Source organism: Hyaena hyaena, unplaced genomic scaffold (assembly GCF_003009895.1).
Source record: "Hyaena hyaena isolate Hyena2069 unplaced genomic scaffold, ASM300989v1 scaffold_58, whole genome shotgun sequence".
Taxonomy (NCBI): Eukaryota; Metazoa; Chordata; class Mammalia; order Carnivora; family Hyaenidae; genus Hyaena; species Hyaena hyaena.
Genome location: NW_024080689.1, coordinates 2,311,301 through 2,330,333, shown reverse-complemented (window position 1 = coordinate 2,330,333; position 19,033 = coordinate 2,311,301). Strand labels below are relative to the sequence as shown.

General features: G+C 52.4%; 1 protein-coding gene across 2 annotated transcripts in view; it reads left to right on the top strand.

Moving 5' to 3' along the window:
• USP43 (ubiquitin specific peptidase 43) overlaps window positions 1–19,033 on the top strand; it is a 58,170-nt gene that overhangs the window by 35,518 nt on the left and 3,619 nt on the right. The window contains exons 9-14 of one of the 2 annotated variants that reach the window (XM_039231664.1): window positions 625–728; window positions 2,906–2,983; window positions 3,974–4,100; window positions 4,202–4,505; window positions 6,821–6,979; window positions 8,545–8,718. In XM_039231664.1, coding sequence (XP_039087595.1) covers window positions 625–728; window positions 2,906–2,983; window positions 3,974–4,100; window positions 4,202–4,505; window positions 6,821–6,979; window positions 8,545–8,718 — 946 coding nt within the window. Of the gene's footprint in view, window positions 1–624; window positions 729–2,905; window positions 2,984–3,973; window positions 4,101–4,201; window positions 4,521–6,820; window positions 6,980–8,544; window positions 8,719–19,033 lie in introns of both variants that reach the window. The other variant, XM_039231663.1, reaches the window with a different exon arrangement.

Here is a 19,033-nt window from a genome sequence, read left to right as displayed (position 1 = left end):
CACCTTGCCAGCGTCCCATGTGCTCCCGCACACACGAGCTTCCAGAGGCCAAGGAGCGGATGGGATCGCAGCTCTTCGAATACGTTCTGGGTCAGTGCACCGTCGCTCTTTCCCGGAATTACAATGCCCTCTCCTCTTTCACTGCTTTTCCAATAAAGATGCGTCTACCATTTTTGTCACTGTCAGAGTTGGGAAGGAAATTTCGTTGTTTTGCTAGTTATAGCTAAGGTCATCTGTGACCATTTTAAGAGCTGTATTGGCTTTACTTGAACATTCCATTGATTTAAAAAAATTTTTTTAATGACTATTTTTGAGAGAGACCGACCATGAGTAGGGAAGGGCAGAGAGCGAGGAAGACACAGACTCCAAAGCAGGGTCCAGGCTCCTAGCTGTCAGCACAGAGCCCGACGTGGAGCTCGAACTCACAGACCGTGAGATCGTGACCTGAGCTGAAGTCAAGAGTCGGATGCGTCACTGACCGAGCCCCCCAGGCGCCCCTTGAAGGCTAATTTTTAAGAGATACTCAAAATAGGCTATAAACAAAAAAGATCCCAGTTCTCGAGGAATTTATCTGCATCCGAGCGTCTTCGTGAAATCCAGGGCCTCTCGTTTTTGTCTCGGCAGAACCCGGGGACTCTGTTCTCCATCCGGGTTGTGGGGCTTTCTCTGGCCTGCAGCTACTTGGCCCCGCAGGACAGCCATCCCCTCAATCACTGGGCAGTTGACAGGTAAGGGGACTGTTCCAGATTGGGTAAGAGAATGAGCGCAGGTGTATCTGACGGCACTCCTCTGAGGTTCTGGGTCAGCAAACTGGTTATATCTCAGCTGCTCTGTGTAACTCGCCTCCCAGTGCCGACCCCTCGTGTTAGATCCTGAGACACACTCTGTGCCGTCCACCCGTCGGTCTAGAGAAGGGCTGTCATAGCCACTTCGAAGAGGAGGGGTTGCTGAGGCCCCCAGGCATCAGTTGACCCGCTCGTATTTATGGAGCTAATGGCCGAGCCTGAATCAGAATCCATTCCCGCCTAACCGAGAAAGCCAGATGCACTCGGTTCGGTCGTGCTAACGCTGGCAGGTAGCATGAAGGTCCCGTCTGGGGTAGAGGAGAATTGTGCTCGAACCACAGAACACTCTGACTGCCACCGAGGCAGAAAGCCGGCATGGTCACCCCCACGGGCAGCCCGGAGCCTGAGAGGCGGTTCTGCTCGATCACGAGTCTGGTGCGTTTTGTCACATTCACCGCCATCGCCTGGGTTTGGGCCCCTGGAGCCTCAGGGATCGATGTCCCGGGAGCATCCAGACCAGGGGCCCTTCCCTGCCTGTATAAGCCCTTCGGTGGCCCGCGGGGGTAAAGTCCGTGTTTCTGGGAGCAGCAGCCGCATGCACGCACATCCCTGTGTGGCCCGCCCTGCACCCGGCTGAAGTCAGGACCGCCCCCGCCCCGCTGGCCTCTCCCCTGCGCATCCTACGCAGGAGATCTCTGGGCCCGGCTGCCTCCCTCCGCATCCTATAAACGCTCTGCGCACTCAGCCATCACGTTTGCGTGTCTCCCATTAGACCCTGAGCTCCGTCAGAGAGGGTAGAGGGGAGGGATTGTGTCTGTGATGCCCAGCATTGCACCCCTCCGTGAGCCCCGAGCGGTGCTCTCTTTCCTATTTGGGTCCCGGCTGCGATCAGGAGGGAAGGCCGTGCTGTCTGCTGAACGATCGTCTCCACGCAAGGGGCGAAGTCACGTCATGACTCCCCTGCCGCTCCCTTTTTGTGCCCCCAGGGGTTTTGTGTCACAGAATTAGGGCCTGGCGCTACCAGGTCTTCCCCAGTGTAGACGCCAGGTGGGAAGGAAACAGGATTGAGGCTGACCCAGGGGGGTGAGGCTCGGGATAGAGTGCGCCCTGTCCAGTGTTTCCCCCGGATCGAGTGTCCCGCTCTGTCCCCAGTCAGCAGGGCTTGCTGAGCCAGGAGGACCCTCCCCACACCACCCCGCTGACCCTGGCCCCTGCTCACAGGGTTGTTAGCACAACTTCAGACCACCTGAGGGCTTTTGTACCTTCCGTGAGCTCAAAGCCTGTTTTAGAATCTTGGTGACAGTTAGGGACTCATGTGATGCCCCCACTTTTTTCTTGCGATGCATTTTCAATTTTGTTTTATTTTATTATTTTATTAGAAACAGAGACAGCACAAGCAGGGGAGGGGCAGAGAGGGGTGGGGGGGGACAGAATCTGAAGCAGGCTCCAGGCTCTGAGCTGTCAGCACTGAGCCCGACGCGGGGCTCAGACTCATGAGCCTTGAGATCATGACATGAGCTGAAGTCGGACGCTCAGCCGACTGAGCCGCCCAGGCGCCCCTCTCGTGATAAATTCTAAACGCTCGGACAGACGTTCCCATCGCTTGTGTGCATCTTGTGGATTTCGGGACAAAGCTCCGCGCTCTCCACTTGCTCCCTGACTTCTGTGAAACTGGCTGAGCTCAAGCAGCTGGAAGAGCCTGGGGGGAAGGGGGAGCTTACCCTGAGAGTTTCTGCATCTTTGAGGGTCCACATAGGGAAAGCCTTTGAGGCCGTGGACGCAGGCGAGAGAGGTGCCTGTTTCCCACTGCGATGGAAGTGAAGTCAGGGGCCCCTAGGAGGTGGTGTCAGAATTGGGGGTTCATCTAGACACCCCGAAGGGGGCCGAGGCTCCAGGGACAGTGGATCTTTGACCTTGCTCCATGGGAGCCAGTGGGGGACGGTCAGGGGAGGGAGGGTCAGGAGGAAGCCTTCAGCAGACCCCATCCCCCAGATGCCCAGCTTCGGTTTACACTCAGTTTTGCTGCTTCTGTTTGGGACAGCAGGTCCTGGGGTTGGAGGTGGGGGAGGGGGGGAGGAGGCCCTGTGCTTTCTGATGGGCTTTCCCTGTTCTCTCCTCAGGGCTTTGCACCCCAGGAGGCCTGGAGGCCCCCCGCACATCAAACTGGCCGTGGAGTGGGATAGCGACGCCAAGGGACGGTGAGTTCTCCAGCGCTGGGCTCCAGTGGAGAAGACAGAGGCCTCCCTGTGCACATAAGTCTGCCTGTGCCCCGTCCCCCCCGATATGGCTGAGGCAGTACCTACGCTTCCTTGAGGCCACGTGATCCAGGCCTCTGAGAAGTCCTAATGACAATAGTGTGCATTTTTTTTACATTTATTTATTTTTGAGAGAGAGAGGGAAAGACAGAGCATGAGCAGGGGAGGGGCAGAGAGAGGGAGACACAGAATCCAAAGCAGGCTCTGAGCCATCAGCACAGAGCCCGACGTGGGGCTCGAACGCACAAACCATGAGATCATGACCTGAGCGGGAGCCGGAGGCTTAACCGACTGAGCCACCCAGGCGCCCTGACAATTGTATGCACTTGAACAAGGATGGTGAGAGTGGTGATCACAGTGGTGAGGGGCGTCCAGAGCGGCCCAGCACGAGCATGAACGGTTGTGGGAGGCTTCCGCAGCGCCCTGTGAGGCTGGTGCTCCCACAGCCCACAATTTGCAGACCGGAGGCTGAAGCCCCGAGAGGTTGAACAGTTTCTCAGTGTCCACACTGCACCGGGAAGAGCCGGGATTTGAACCCAGCAGGTCCGGTTCAAGTCCATGCTCCTTGGTCACTCAACTTGGCCATTTCTATAATTCGATGGCGCGCGGCCTACGTCGCCGAAGGGCCATCGTTCAGTCCGGCTGGTACTTACTAGTCCCCCGCGAGGTAGCAGGCCCTGCGCGGAGGAGGAGGCTGGCACATCAGCCAAGCCCTTGGTCCCCCTGGAGCCTGTTGGGGGGAGACAGCGGGAAGGCTCGTCGGAGAGCGTGGCGCCCGAGCAGAGTGCGCACCCCGCACCGGGCTGTAGGCTTGGCCTCCCGGCAGGCGCCCCCCACCCCCCACCCCACCTGCGTGCTGGGCGCCCCGCACCTGCCTGCCGTGAGAGGCCGCAGGTGAGACGCCCCGATGCCGCCGGCTTCCTCTCCTGGCAGCCTGTTCGGGAGCCCCCAGGAGGAGCGGGTCCAGGACGCGGACAGCGTGCGGCGACAGCGGGAGGCGCACCAGCAGCCCAGCTGCACCTTGGATGAGTGTTTCCGGTTCTACACCAAGGAGGAGCAGGTCTCGGCCGAGGGTCCTGCCCTAACCCCCCCCCCACCCCCCCCACCGCCCGGGGCAGGGAAGGGCGGGTGGCCCTGACGGTCGGGCGCTTTCCTCTCCAGCTGGCGCAGGACGACGCGTGGAAGTGTCCGCACTGCGACGCCCTCCAGCGGGGCACCGTGAAGCTGAGTCTGTGGACCCTGCCTGACATCCTCATCATCCACCTGAAACGGTTCTGGCAGGTGGGCGACCGGAGAAACAAGCTGTCCACGCTCGTCAAGTTCCCGCTCTGTGGCCTCGACATGGGCCCACATGTGGCCCCCAGGCCCCTGACGGGCCCCTGGCCTTCCTGGGAGCGGCCTGCCTGCCCGCCGGACTCCCTGTACGACTTGTACGCCGTCTGCAACCACCACGGCAGTCTGCAAGGTGGGCATTACACAGGTGAGCCTCGGGGCGCTGGGGAGGGGTGGGCATTACACAGGTGAGCCTCGGGGTGCCCGGGGAGGGGTGCACCCCTCGAGGCCGAGCTTGCGCCAGGCACTCGGCATACACCGACCCCTCAGCAGCCGCGCACCATGGACCTGGCACAGAGTGGGGGATCAGGTCCCAGCTGCAGCCTTGAGCTTGTATGGTGGTCGGAACGTCAAGTTAGTTGCAGCCTGAGTGTTTGGCCTCAGGAACAAGAGGGGGATCATTGTTGGAACCCGCGCTTACCCTCATCTGTGACTCAACACAGGGCCTCTTACGTATCGGGTGTGGTGTGTGTTATTTCCAGGGCGCCCATTTACCTGTCCTCCCTGCGAGGAGCTCGAGAGAGGTGGACAGTAGCAAAGACAGAAACAGCCGGCAGCTTGGTCTGCGCTGTTCCGGAATAACAAGTGATTTCATGTTAAAAAATGCTTTAAAGTATTATTCGGAAAGTGCACTGTTTCTGAGGTTCCAAGGTACCTACAGTTTGGAAAGCACGGGGCTGTGTAGAAAATCAGGGACCATGAAACAAGGATTTGTTATCTGCCCCTTCTGTGCCAGACGCTGTGTTCGGTGCTAGGCAAGACAGAGGAGTCCTGCCCTCCTTCAGTCGAATTTCAGACACAGCCAGTTAACAGGTGCTTGTCATTTTAGCTCATCCACCTCCTGGCATTATGAAAGGGTTTCATTGCTTGGGTCTGTGATAGAGGTAAGGCCTCTCTGAGGATAGCGCCCGTATGCCAAGGAATGAGCTGTGTGACTAATAGGAGGAAGACCATTACGGGCAGGGCTACTAGCATGTGCAAAGGCCCTGAGGCAGAGTTTGGTGTGTTTAAGAACTGATGAAAGCCTGTCATGGCTCAAGTATAGTGAGTCAGGGGTGAGTAACACAGATGAGGCTGGAGAGGTGGGCACTACGTGTAGGCTGTGGACCAGAGTTTGCATTTTTTCCAAAGCGTAATGGGAAGCCATGAAAAGGTTTTAGGCAGAAGAATAATAAAGATATAATCTAGTTCACAAATTGAGGGTATAGCTCTTATCTATGGAAAACAGGCAGAGTAGAAGTTGGAGTTCTGGTTAGGAATTTCTGGGACTCAAACCAGAGATGGTGTTGACTGGGACTCAGGAGGTGACAGTTGGGATACTGTAGATGCATTTTGGAAGTAGAATCAGTAAGATTGGCTTTTGGACTGGGTGTGGAGTGGAAGGGAAGAGGCAGGCAAAGCTGAGCCCCCAGGTGCCGGGTTTGGATTGGTGCAGGGCTCAGCTGACCATGGCCTGCAGGCCACATCCAGTCCAGTGCCTGATTTTGTTTAGCCTGTGAGTGAAAAAATGATTTTTACATGTTATAAGGTGGTAAAAAAAAATATATGTATGTATATATATGTGTGTATATATGTTATATATATTTATATATAATACACACATATACACATGTACATTATATGTATATTATATTACATTTTAAAAGGTGGTATAAAGTATGTATGTGTGTATATATGTTATATATAATGTGTGTATACATATATACAATATATATTACATTTTAAAAGGGGGTAAAATATGTATGTGTATATGTATGTAAATGTGTATATATTATAATCTATTATTACAATTATACAATATAATATATTAAATACGTATATATATATATGCAGAGACTGTCTGTGGCCATATGTGACCTGGTAAAGCCTCAGCTATTTTCCTGTGTGGCTCATTACAGAAAAGTGGGCTGACCCTGTATTCGTGGGTGATGGTACCTTTCACTGAGATGTGGAGGGAAAGGAAAAGCATATTTTGTCATGATTGTTTCAGAGATGGTAAGAATCTTATTTATGGACATTTTCCTTCATGTTTTGCTTCAGTTCATAGGCAGGAAAGAAGTATGCCATAATCCCAAATGCATTTTTTTTATTGCATCCTGAATCAGAGATGCGTATTTCGGAACTTCTCAGGGAACAGGGTGAACGTGGACATTACGGTCTGGCTAAATAATTTGGGGCTCCCCGTGGCTGGAGGTTTTACCTGAGCAAGGGCTCCAACGTACGGATTCAGACGTAAAGTAACAGCACGCCTTTTATCAGTAGGCAGCTGGCTGTGTAACTGATCGATCTCTCTGATTCCAGAGAATTCACTTCCGGCCCCACATGGACCGATGTTTCGCAGTCTGTTACAGACACGTCCGTTTTTTCAGCTCCGGTGGCGAGACATCCTTTCTGCTTTGAAGGGGCTCCCATAACCGGCCGGGGGGGGGGGGGTTTGGACTTTTGCAGCCTACTGTCGGAACTCTCTGGATGGCCGCTGGTACAGCTATGACGACAGCACGGTGGACCCGCTCCGGGAAGAGGAGGTCAACACGCAAGGGGCTTACATTCTGTTTTACCAGAAACGGAACAGCATCCCTCCCTGGTCAGCTAGCAGCTCTGTGAGAGGTGAGAGCTGAGCCCGTGCGGGGAGCGGCTCTGGCCCGGGGCTCAGTCAGACACCAGGGACCGGGGAGGTGGGCACGGGCCTGGAGGCAGGGGACCTGACTGCTGCTTTGAGATTTGGGTCCGACAGGCAGGCGTCCTGATGGCCGGGTTGTGCGATGCACACGGTAAAACCCAGGAAGGGGAAAGGAATATTTTGCAGCGGGCGACCCTTGGTGGTTTGGGTATTTCAGGTTTCTGGTCTCCCTCATATCGAGCCAGACTTTAATGAAGCTTGTGCGACAAACACCTAACAGTCTGTCCTGTGAGGAAGGGCGGTTAGTAGGGACCCAGGGTCTCAGCAGGAAAGGTAGCTGCTTAACCCCGCCCAGCGACACCTCTGGTTAACAACCTCAAACTTGGAAGTCTGGAGGAAATTTTAAATTTTTTTTAATGTTTTATATATTTCTGAGAGAGAAAGCATGAGCGGGGGAGAGGCAGAGAGAGAGGGAGGCACAGAATCCGAAGCAGGCTCCAGGCTCTGAGCTGTCAGCACAGAGCCCGACGTGGGGCTCGAACCCACGAACTGCAAGATCATGACCTGAGCCGAAGTCGTACGCTTAACGGACTGAGCCACCCAGGCGCCTTGAGGAGGAAATTTTAAAAAAGGATCAAAGTTGACCTTTTTATGTGATTTATTTCACTCTGCAATTCTATCGTTATCTTTGGGATGAGAGAGCTTTTTTTTTTTAATGTTTATTTATTTTTAAGAGAGAGAGACAGATCGCAAGCAGGGGAGGAGCAGAGAGAGGGAGACACAGAATGGAAGCAGGCTCCAGGCTTCGAGCTGTCAGCACAGAGCCCGACGCGGGGCTTGAACTCGTGATCCATGAGATCATGACCTGAGCCAAAGTCGGATACTCAATCAACTGAGCCACCCAGGCATCTTTTTTTTTTTTTTAATTGTCTATATGGTCTTCCTAACCCTTGTTGGAAGGCAGGCAAATTAAACCAAAATGCCCCAGGAGGGCTAAATCAACCCTAACATGAAGCCTGCCTTCCTTTTATAGAAGATAAAACAAATGGAAAACCTAGCCTATTTAGAAAACTAGAGATGGTGGCAAGTAATTGTTAGGAAAAACACTTTTTTTGAAAGTTTTATTTATTCGAGACGGGGGGGGGGGGGTGTGGACAGAGAGAGAGAGAACCCCTAGCAGGCTCTGTGCTGGCAGCGCAGAGCCAGATGCAGGGCTCGGACTCTCGCACCCTAAGATCACGACCTGAGCTGCAACCGAGAGGCGGCCGCTCCACGGACTGCACCCCCCCAGGCGCCCCGGGAAAAGCGTTTGCATCCTCAGCAGCGCACTGACCTTTCTGTCCCAAGTTTCCCTGAGTTTTCAGCTTGGTCACGTGGCTAATCCCTTGCGGGTTCCTCTGCTGGTGGTGACTGTTGCCTGTGTGCTTCTGCTTTGGCTGTGCAGTCCCAGGGCTCGGGGGGTGGGGGGTGGGGGTCTGGCTTTGAGAAGCTCCTCCGGGGACCCCCGATGGGCTGGGTCCAGGTCCAGCCTTCCCTCTGTGCTTCCCCACAGGCTCCACCAGCTCGTCCTTCTCCGATCACTGGCTCGTTCGGCTGGGGAGCACTAACAGCAGCGCGAGGGGGAGCCTGCTGTCCGCGAGCTCCAGCCCCGGCCCCTCCCGCCCCCCCCGGCCCCGGGCGCCTGACCCTCCCGTCTTCGCCGGCGGCCTCTCCGATCAGGAAAAGGGTATGTCCCACCGTGTCGGTAAGATCGGCCGGTTTTATTGTCATTTTCTGTAACGACCGCTGCTCCTCAGCTTTGAGTGTGACGTGTCCATCAGGGACGCCTGGCGGCTCCATCGGTTGAGCGGCCGACTTTGGCTCAGGTCATGATGTCGGAGTTCGTGAGTTCGAGCCCCGCGTGGGGCTCTGTGCTGACAGCTCGGAGCCTGGAGCCTGCTTCAGATTCTCTCTCTCTGCCCCTCCCTCCCTGACGCTCTGTCTCTCTCTCTATCACTCTCAAAAATAAATAGGCCTTAAAAATTTTTTTTAAAAATGTCCGTCATTAGGAGAGACATTCGTGTCTCATATCGCATCTTCCGTGACCAGCCCTCCCCTCACCCACCTCCCCCGTCCGCTGCCCTCCTGCTCCCCGGAGCTCGCCGTCTAACGGGGAAAACCAGACGTAAACGAGTAGATGCATGTGATGACCTGGTGTAAAGCAAGGAAGGAAGTAGATCATCAGGGGAATGATGGAGGGATTCGGTCCGAAGATTCCAGGCTGGGGAGGGGGAGAGGAAGGGTGCCGGGGCCCCCGTTAGATGGGGCGGGTGGGGAAGGTCCTTCTGAAGTGGCAGCTGTGGAGCAGAGAGCTGAGCGAGGGAGGGAGACACGTGCCCCAGGCAGGGAGCGCCGGGGAGGCGGTGAGCACGGGCTGCGCGTGAGAGGCAGAGGGAGCGTCCCTCTGGCTCACGGTACAGAGTTGGCGTTTGGCCCCAAGAGCGGTGAGTAGCCGTCGGGGAATTCTGAGCAGAGAGGTGATCGATCTGATTTATATTTTCACCAAGTCTGCTCTGTGACTCCGTCACGGCGGGTGGGGACGAGGGTGGGAGGCCGGGTGGGGGGCTGGCTGTGCCCATCTGAGCGAGGGCGAGGCCCCGGGAGCAGCGCGCTGGGTAGGAGGCGGCCAGATTCTGGCTGTATTTGAATTCGGAGCTGTGAGAGGAGCCGAGTGGTCAGGGAGGACTCCCTGCTGAGGAGGGCAGGTCATTGGTGGGGGGGCGCGAGGAGGGAGGGAAAAATCAGAAACTTTGCAACACGTGATTCTGAGACCCCGGTACGACATCCAGGTCCGGATGGTAACGAGGAGTCGTCAGCAGGCGGATGGCTTTGGAAACCCAGGGGAACTGTGACCTGACCCCGGCCCCGGGAGACGCCTGCAGGGCTGAGGCTGAGACGGCATGTAGCAGCTCCTCCCGGGGCCTGGGTTAAAGGCGCTGTGGCTGCAGAGAAACGCCAGCTGACCGCAGCTCGTGTTCGTTTTTCTTCGCCAACCGGGACACAGAGCATGTTGGCATCCAGATGATGCCATTAGGATTCAGATGGGCCTGTCCCTGGAGGGAGGAAATGATGGTGCAGGGAGCCAGGGGGTAACCACAGAAATAGCCCATCCGTTAAATCTCCGAGTGTGTGCGTGCTCTGCACCCCTTTGTTCAGAAAGAAGCAACATGTGCTAATTACTTAGTTTCCGCGTGTCCTCGTAGCTCCCGAATTAGCTTTTAAAATAAGATTTTTCGGTGGTACCTGAGTGGCTCAGTTAAGCATCCAGCTCTTGATTTCAGTTCAGGTCATAATTTCACAGTTTGTGAGATCGAGCCCTACCTCGGGCTCTGCGATGACAGTGCAGAGTCTGCTTGGGATTCTCTCTCCCTCTCTCTCTCTCTCTCTCTCTCTCTCAAAATAAAACTTAAAAAAATCTTTTTAATGGAAGTGTGATATATACACAGAAATGTCTATTAATCACAAAAGCACATCTGATGAATGACCCCAAAATGTGCACATCCATATAACAGTCACCCAGATTACGAAATAGAATGTTCCAGGCCCTCCCCGCCCCCTTGTGTTTTCTCAATCATCACTGTTTCCCTCCTTTCCAGAGGGGGCACTATTCTCACTTCTAACGCCATAGATTGATCTTGTCTGAGTTGGGACTTCATGTAAATGGAGTCCTATAGTACATATTTTTTTCCTGTTCGGTTTCCTTTCCCCATCGTAGTATCTGTGAAATTTATATATGTTGTCATCTTATTCCGTTGGTCAAAAAAGAAAAAAAATGTTTATTGTTTATTCATGTTTTTGAGAGACAGAGAGAGAGTGGGTGAGGGGCAGAGAGGGAGAGAGAGGGAGACACAGAATCCGAAGCAGGCTCCAGGCTCTGAGCTGTCAGCACAGAGCCCGACGCGGGGCTCGAATTATGGATTCTTAAGTTACTTGGTGACGCTCCGGAAATCTCTGCAAGACTGACCCACGTTGTCAGAAGAGTTCGTGTTTTACTTACATCTCCTCTTGCGGTTGGTTACTGGGGTCCTTTGTGGTGTGGGCTCTCGCCAGTGCCCCGTCTGTGCACATATTTGCTCCCATGTTTCCGTTGTGAGTATCTGGGAGTGAGATTGCTCCTGGGCGTGGCCTATGCATTCATTCATCAGCTATTTACGTCTTTATACATTATGTTTCCTTGTATCCAAGTGGCCAGCAGGGTGTCTGACATGTAGCAGGCTCTTGTTACGTATTTCTGAGTGGATACATGTGATGATACAATCTTGAGGCTGCAGGTGGATCTTTGTATCCAGCCCTCTGGTTTATAAGGGTTTATGTGTTGCCAGTGGGTTGACTGTTCCTTAGGATTTGGCATTTTGGCCCCCAGTATTTCACAGATGGAATACTGATCAGAGCGCCTCTACGTGCATATGACATTTGTATGTTTCCTTAGAGGGCATTTTTTGTGTTTGTGTGTGTGTGGTGTTGTGTTTTTTTTGTTTTTTTGTTTTGTTTTTTGTTTTTTTTTGTGGAGGCCAACTGTTTAATGCGTTATGTTCTGACTCACCCTGTCTCTAGACTTTCCTTTTGCCCTTTCCTGATGCACACTGAGGGTACGCAGTGTCTGGCAAACCAAAAAAGGAGGCATTCTTTCCCCAGCTTGTCTATCCCCATCAGCGTGAGCCTCTGACCCACTTCTGTTCCAGTGCCGTGGGACCTTGGGCCACTTCTCAGTTCTCCCCCCAGGGAGAAGTATATTTCCCGCCCCCGTGGGAAGGCACCTTTCAAAGAGGGCTCAACTTTTCTTTTTTCCTTTTTTTTTTTTTTATTTCTAGGAGAGAGAGAGAGAGACAGCGTGAGCAGGGGAGGGTCAGAGAGAGAGGGAGTGACAGACTCCGAAACAGGCTCCAGCCTCTGAGCTGGCTGTCAGCACAGAGCCCGACGCGGGGCTTGAACCCACGAACCGCGAGATCATGACCTAAGCGAAAGTTCGGACGCTTAACCGACTAAGCCACCCAGGCGCCCCAAGGGCCCAACTTTTCAACATGGAACTCAGCCAGGAGTCAGACACAGCTTCAGAGGACCCCCCACCCTCCAGCCCCCCAGGAGACAGAGAGCGCTAGGGCGGGAGGGGAAGCAATACGGAAGAATAACTGTATCCCAGCCCCTGGCAGGCATTTAACTTCTCCATCTGGTCATCAGCATCTCCAGGAGGGTGAAATGAAAGCCCCTTTTCCAGAGGAGAAAGCCGAGGCTGGGAAGTCACCAGGAGCGAGCTCACCTCCTTGGCGAAGAGGCGGGGCTCCGGGCAGATCCCGCTCCCTCTGGCCGCCGGCATCCTGGCTCTGTGGCTGCGACGCACATTCCAAACTGGAGTTTATTCCCATGCACACTCGCCAGAGCCTTGCTGCCAAAGGGAGCGCCCCCTCTTGACATTGGACCCAAACGGTGATGGGCTTCGGAACCTGTTGTGATAGTTGAAACCCCAGCCTCGTTTTCTTGTTAGCAGTCAGCTTGGGCAAACCAGCTGCAGCATCTACGTTTCCATGCTGGGGGGTGGGGGGTGGGGTACCACCCATTCTCCCCATGGGTTTGGGGGAGAGTTCTGTCACCATCCAAACAAGTAGAGGGGACTAAGTAACATGTAGCGCCCAGTGGGCAGGGCCAGAGATGGTGTCGTTTCAGGACCGACTGTCCCTCCCAAACGCCAAGCAGTCCTCTGGAGAGATACCCTAACAGCTTGGGAACCTCATCCTTCTGGTAGCTTCAGTTATGGGATACGAGAGTGAGGAAGGCATTTGGACCAAAAGGAGTGGCTGCAAGGTATATTGAAGGGGACTGCGTCTTCCGTAACTGGGGACGGGTATAGGAAACTCTCCAAGGAGGAAGATGTAAAGACACCCTACGTTTGCAAATTTTAGGAAAAATAAAACCGTGTATGTGATGGGGTGCCTGAGTGGCTCAGTCGGTTGCGCATCCGACTTTTGATTTCGGCTCAGGTCATGATCCCAGAATTGTGGGATCGAGCCCCATGTTGGGCTCTGTGCTGGGTAGGGAGCCTGCTTCCGATTCTCTCTGTCTCTGTCTCTGTCTCTGTCTCTCTCTCTCTCTCTCTGTTAAATGGGGAAAAAAAAGAAAACAAGACTATGTGAAAACACCACTAGGGCCCTACGCAGAAGCCCCCTGGATGAAAAAGGGGCCTCAAGACTTCAGCTTCATGGTAGAAGTGCTTCTGATCCTAGATTTTCTCTATGACTGTTATTGGGCCTTTGAGGTTTTGTTTCTCACTTTTTCAGTGCATTCCAGATACTACGTTCTTTCCATTTTTATTTCCTCTTTAAAGGTTATCTGGAAGTTTAGAGCATTTATGATTTGGGGGAGGGTCTCCCTGGAACTCTCTCTTTCTAATTTTGTGGATGGTTAGCCAAGAATGTGGTTTTCCAAAAGCATTCCCTTTTTGTGATGCAGTAAGTACATAATTATAATTTTGTCGATGTTCTGTGCACGCATCAAATAATGTCGACTGTGTCTATTTGAGGGATATGAGCTTTCGGTCGTAACTCTTAAATTAGGTGAGTCGATTTTTGGATTTAGTTCACTTTAAGTTGACATTTTCGAGGACGGCCTCGCCAGGAAGGAGGTATATTGCAATCCTCTGTACAGCTGTATTTTTAATCAAGTACACCAGGAACTTTAGGAATTTCCACTTTATATTGTTTGCTGCCTTGTTATTAGATGTCTGTAAGCTGATGACTGGTAGGTCTTATTTATAAGTTGTCTGTTCTCAGTGTAATGTGGCTCTTTATCTTGCTTAATTGCTTTTAACCTTAAAGTCTGCCTTGTTCAAGATTAATCATTGCACCCCTTCCTCCTTTGTTTTTGTTTGCATTTGCCTGGTATCACTTTGCTATTCTCTTTTGCTTTATGAATTTTTCTCTTATAGTTACTTTTAGGTGGTTTCTGGTGAATGCTAAGTTGTGATTTTATTACTATTATTTTTTTTTTGAACGTCAAAACCGAGAGCCTTACAAGGATACGTTCAGCCCATTCATTTTTTTTTTTTTAATGTTTTATTTATTTCTAGGAGAGAGAGAGAGAGAGAGAGACAGCATGAGCAGGGGAGGGTCAGAGAGAGAGGGAGTCACAGACTGAAACAGGCTCCAGGCTCTGAGCTGGCAGTCAGCACAGAGCCCGACGCGGGGCTCGAACCCACGAACCGCGAGATCATTGCCTAAGCGAAAGTCGGACGCTTAACCGACTAAGCCACCCAGGCGCCCCTCAGCCCATTCATTTTTAATGTAACTGCTTAGGTTTTGGGGTGACGGGTGAGGGGGGCGTCCGGAGCTGATGGCCAAGAAAGAATTCTTGAAGACGTCTTCGGTGCAAAAAAGGTGATTTTATTAAAGCCTGGGGACAGGACCCCGGACCCTGTGGAGAGGCGGGTTATATATTTGGGAGTTGGGGGAGATGAAATCCAGGGGAAGTTCGCGATGAGATTGTCATGTGCTAAAGAAGACTCACAGATTACTGACGCCTGGGGCTCTGGTCAAGCCAAGGTGGTTTTTCCCTCTAGCTGAGCGTTCACATTAAGACAGGAGGGAGTTCTTACCCCAGGCATCTGTCAGCGGGCTGCAGGATATAAGGAAACTTAATTTCTCCTGCTGTTTCCTGCTGTCCCTGTTTCCCACATCGCTGCGGAGGGGTGATGTTGGGGCTCTCGGAAGCTGAGTCTGCAGGTTTCTGCTGGAGGTGAGGCCATTGATAAGATTGGCTGCTTTTTTTTTTTTTTTTTTTTTTGCAATTTACTAAGATGTTTGTAAACTGACGGGAGCCCCACATCCTCTATGGCTGTGGTGTCTGTCAGCTAACCATTTGTTTTCTTTCCTCCCCTGTGTCCTTGGGCTGCCAGGAGAGCCTGAGGAATATCACGCACATCCCACCTGCGGGGGGTGCGGGAGGCGCTAGCTTATAATTTTGTCTTCAACCTGCCTCACGCCCCCTCGTCAGTCACAGCCCTAAACTTGATTTTGTTCCATTAAGAACATTTTTTAGTTACGGTTTCTTTTTTTTTCTTTTTCCCTGGTTTTTACAGTTGATCACGTTGCTGTTTGTTCCCTTTTCTTCCCTTTGTTTGCAAGTTCTGTTCTTTTGCATCTTGTGTGTTTTTTTTTTAAATTAATTCTTAAATGTGCGTCCAGGTTAGTTAGCATCTAGTGCAATAATGATTTCAGGAGTAGATTCCAGTGATTCGTTCCCTGTGCCTAATACCCAGTGCCCAACTCCTGACAAGTGTTCTCCTTAATGCCCAGCCCCCCCCCCCCCACAGCCACCCCAGCAACCCTCAGTTTGGTCTCTGTATTTAAGAGTCTATTAAGTTTTGTCCCTTTCCCTGTTTTTATATTATTTTTGCTTCCATCCCCTACGTTTGTCTGTTTTGTATCTTAAATTCCACATACGAGTATTTGTCTTTCTCAGAGGGATTAATTTTGCGTAATGTTGTTACTTTCTTCTTCCCAATGTGTAAATGCATTTTCCTATTATATGGATAGACGCCAGACTATTCTTTTCTGTGAGTCGTCATATTTCCTGCTTGCCTTCTGTCCCTCCCCCGCCAGCGAGATGCTTCCCAGTCCCCCCCTCCCACCTCTGCAAAGTGAGTGTTTGAAATGCTTTTAGTGTTCCCTCTGGTCTGTTTCCTTCCTTCCTTCCTTCCTTCCTTCCTTCCTTCCTTCCTTCCTTCCTTCCATCCATCCATCCATCCATCCATCCATCCTGTGTGTTATTTTATTTTTGAGAGCATGAGAGACAGAGCATGAGCAAGGGAAGGGCAGCGAGAGAGGGAGACATAGAATCCGAAGCAGGCTCCAGGCACTAAGCTGTCAGCACAGAGCCCGACGCGGGGCTCGAACCCACGGACTGTGAGATCATGACCTGAGCCAAAGTCAGACACTCAACCTACTGAGACACCCTGGTGCCCCTATTCATTTTTTAAAAGTTTATTTATTTTGAGACAGCATGACAGGTCATATTTATTTTTAATTTTTAAATTTTATTTAAATTCAAGTTATTTAACATATAGTGTAATAATGATTTCAGGAATAGAATTTAGTGACTCGTCACTTACATACGACACCCTGTGCTCCTCCCAACAACTACTCTTCTTTCTTTTTTTTTTTTTTAATATTTTTATTTATTTCTGAGAGAGAGAGACAGCGTGAGCAGGGGAGGGTCAGAGAGAGAGGGAGTCACAGACTGAAACAGCCTCCAGGCTCTGAGCTGGCAGTCAGCACAGAGCCCAACGCGGGGCTCGAACCCACGAACCGCGAGATCATGACCTAAGTGAAAGTCAGATGCTTAACCGACTAAGCCACTCAGGCGCCCCAACAAGTACTCTTCTTCATGCCCATCTCCCCACTCCCCTCCAGCAACCCTCAGTGCTCTGTATTTAAGAGTCTCTTATGATTTGCCTTCCTCTCTATTTTATCTTACTTTTCATTCCTTTCCCCTATGTTCATCTGTTTTGTTTCTTAAATTCTATATATGAGGGGAGTCTGTGGGGCTCAGTCGGTTAAGCGTCCGACTTCGGCTCAGGTCACGATCTCACGGTCCGTGGGTTCGAGCCCCGCGTCGGGCTCTGTGCTGACAGCTCGGAGCCTGGAGCCTCCTTCCAATTCTGTGTCTCCCTCTCTCTCTGCCCCTCCCCCACTCGCGCTCTTTCTCTGTATCTCAAAAATAAATAAAAGGTTAAATTTTTAAGTTCCATGTATGCGTGAAGTCCTATGATATTTATCTTCCTGTGACTTATTTTGCTGAGCATTAATACACTATCTCTAGCCACACTGTTGCAAATGACAAGATTTCATTGTTTTAGATCGCCGAGTGACACTCCATTGTATGTACACACCACATCTCTATCCATTCATCCACCAATGGACATTTGGGCTCTTTCCACACTTTGGCTCTTGTTGATTGTGTGATGCAGGCTTTCCTTTAGGGAAATGTTCTTTGTTTACTTACTGTCTCTCTGACTTTTCAGATTTCTGTCATTTGCCCAAAGGCTCCCCAGGCCCATTCTCTGTGTCTCCTTGCTTTGCCCCATGACTTCTCTTGGTCACTTTGCTCTCAGGTGTGAGATCCCTCCTTTCCCTTTATCTTTCCGGCTGCTGACTTGAGTCTCAAACACAACCCTGCGTGTCTTGAGTGCATTTACTGAATTTTAGGACCCAGAGGACATCTGGCAGTCCTCTCGTGTTGTGTATTTTAATCTCCCTGAGAGCTTGTCTCTGTTCTGTCTCTTCCGGTGGCTCCACTTCATTAGGGGCCCTTTCTGATGATTCTGTCTGCCCTCTGACTCCTGGACCCACTTATGCATGGTGGTGTTTTTTCTGTGTTTGCCCGCTGGGGTCCCCTCCATGCTCCCCCGAGCGTAGGTGATTCTTGGAGCAATGGAAGGGGCCTCAGAGGTGGACAGAGCTTGGCTCGGCTGAGTAGCTTGTCCTTACCCTCTAGGGTCCAGTGGAAAGTCGGGGGGTAGGGAGTCAGACTGCAACCAGAGAAAGAGATGCCTCCAAATACAGAGAGGATGTCGGAAGATGAAGATCCCTCTTGGGGAACATTTGCTCCTTTGGTTACAGCCATGGTGGGCTCTCTGCTGCTTCCCTGACCCACCGAGCTCAGTTGTGCCTCAGGGCCTTTGCACTTGCTGTTTCTGCTGCCTGGAGGCTGTTTTCCCCAGTCTCCACGTGGCTTCCTTCTCCCTTTCATCAGGTCCCTCCTCACTCCACAGTCCCCACGCTGTATCCCCACCCTTCCCTTGCCTCATTCTGCATCATAACTCTCAGCACTATATCCCATGCCATCACATGTTGCTTTCTGGTGAACCCCACAGGGGCAGACCCTTTGTGTGTTTTCCCACAGCTCCATCCCCAACACTGGAAGCACGTGGTTGGCACACAGGAGGCTCTCATTACATGTCTGTTGAACGCACAAGTGGGTGGCTGTCGGAGCCACAGTGGAAACCCTTGGACAGCCTGAGAGCTGAGAGCACTGGACCAGGAGTCTTGTTCTGAGGTCTGGGTGCTCACGGCACACACACATCGTGAAGTCAGATCGATGCCTGATTTCATTAGCCGAGGAGAAAAAGTCACATAAGAACAGATGGGGCATTTCTCATTTGCTGTCTCCAGAGCCACGTACAGGTGGGGCCGTGGGTGGGCGCCGTGCCCACCAGCCGCACGGGCACCATCAGTGTGAGGAGGCCTCACCGGACCTGGGAAGCCTGTTCTGCAGGCTCCCGGGGCTTAGATAACCTTTAGGAAGGACTTAGCTATTCATGTCCTCCATGGGGCCCAAGGCTCTAGACTCTTCCTTCCTGGTTCTCCAGGAGGCTGGGCATGACCAAGGCCACAGATTCCCTCCTCAGGCATCTCAGAACGCCACCTCTGCCTCGGGCTCTCTCCCGGGAGGTTCCCCCGGGGAGGAGCGGGGGGAGCACTGTCCCCTCCCCTCGGAAGGGAGACATTTGTGACTGGTGACACCGCATCAGTGTGGGCACTAAGCTGTCCCTTCTGTTCTTACCCTGGGGGCCAAGGTGCCTCCTCGCTGGCCTCTAGAAAGATGCAGAAGGAAGGGCTTGCACGGGCCTCTGCGGCCCCCATGAAAGGGAGCTGTAGGGGTGATGTGGGCCGGGACCCAGGCCTTTCATCCGGGAGGAGGGGACTTGCTGCCACGCTACCTAGCCACCTGCCAGGCCGCCGGCTGTGTTATCTCGTTTTGAAAAGCCAAGTCATGGCTCTGTTCTAATAAAAGCGGTGCTTTCTGCCCTTCCCAGGGTTGCAGAAGAGGGGGGAAAACACCCGCCTATGTGTCTCAGACCCCAGCACATTTTATTCCCCCGAGGCATGGGGATTTAATGGTGGAGCGACAGGGCCTATGGACAGTGAAATTGTAAAATGCTTTGGGTGAAATCGTGTCTCTTGCTGGCTACGGAAATGCTTTAAAGAACACAAGACCGAGCGGAGGGAAAA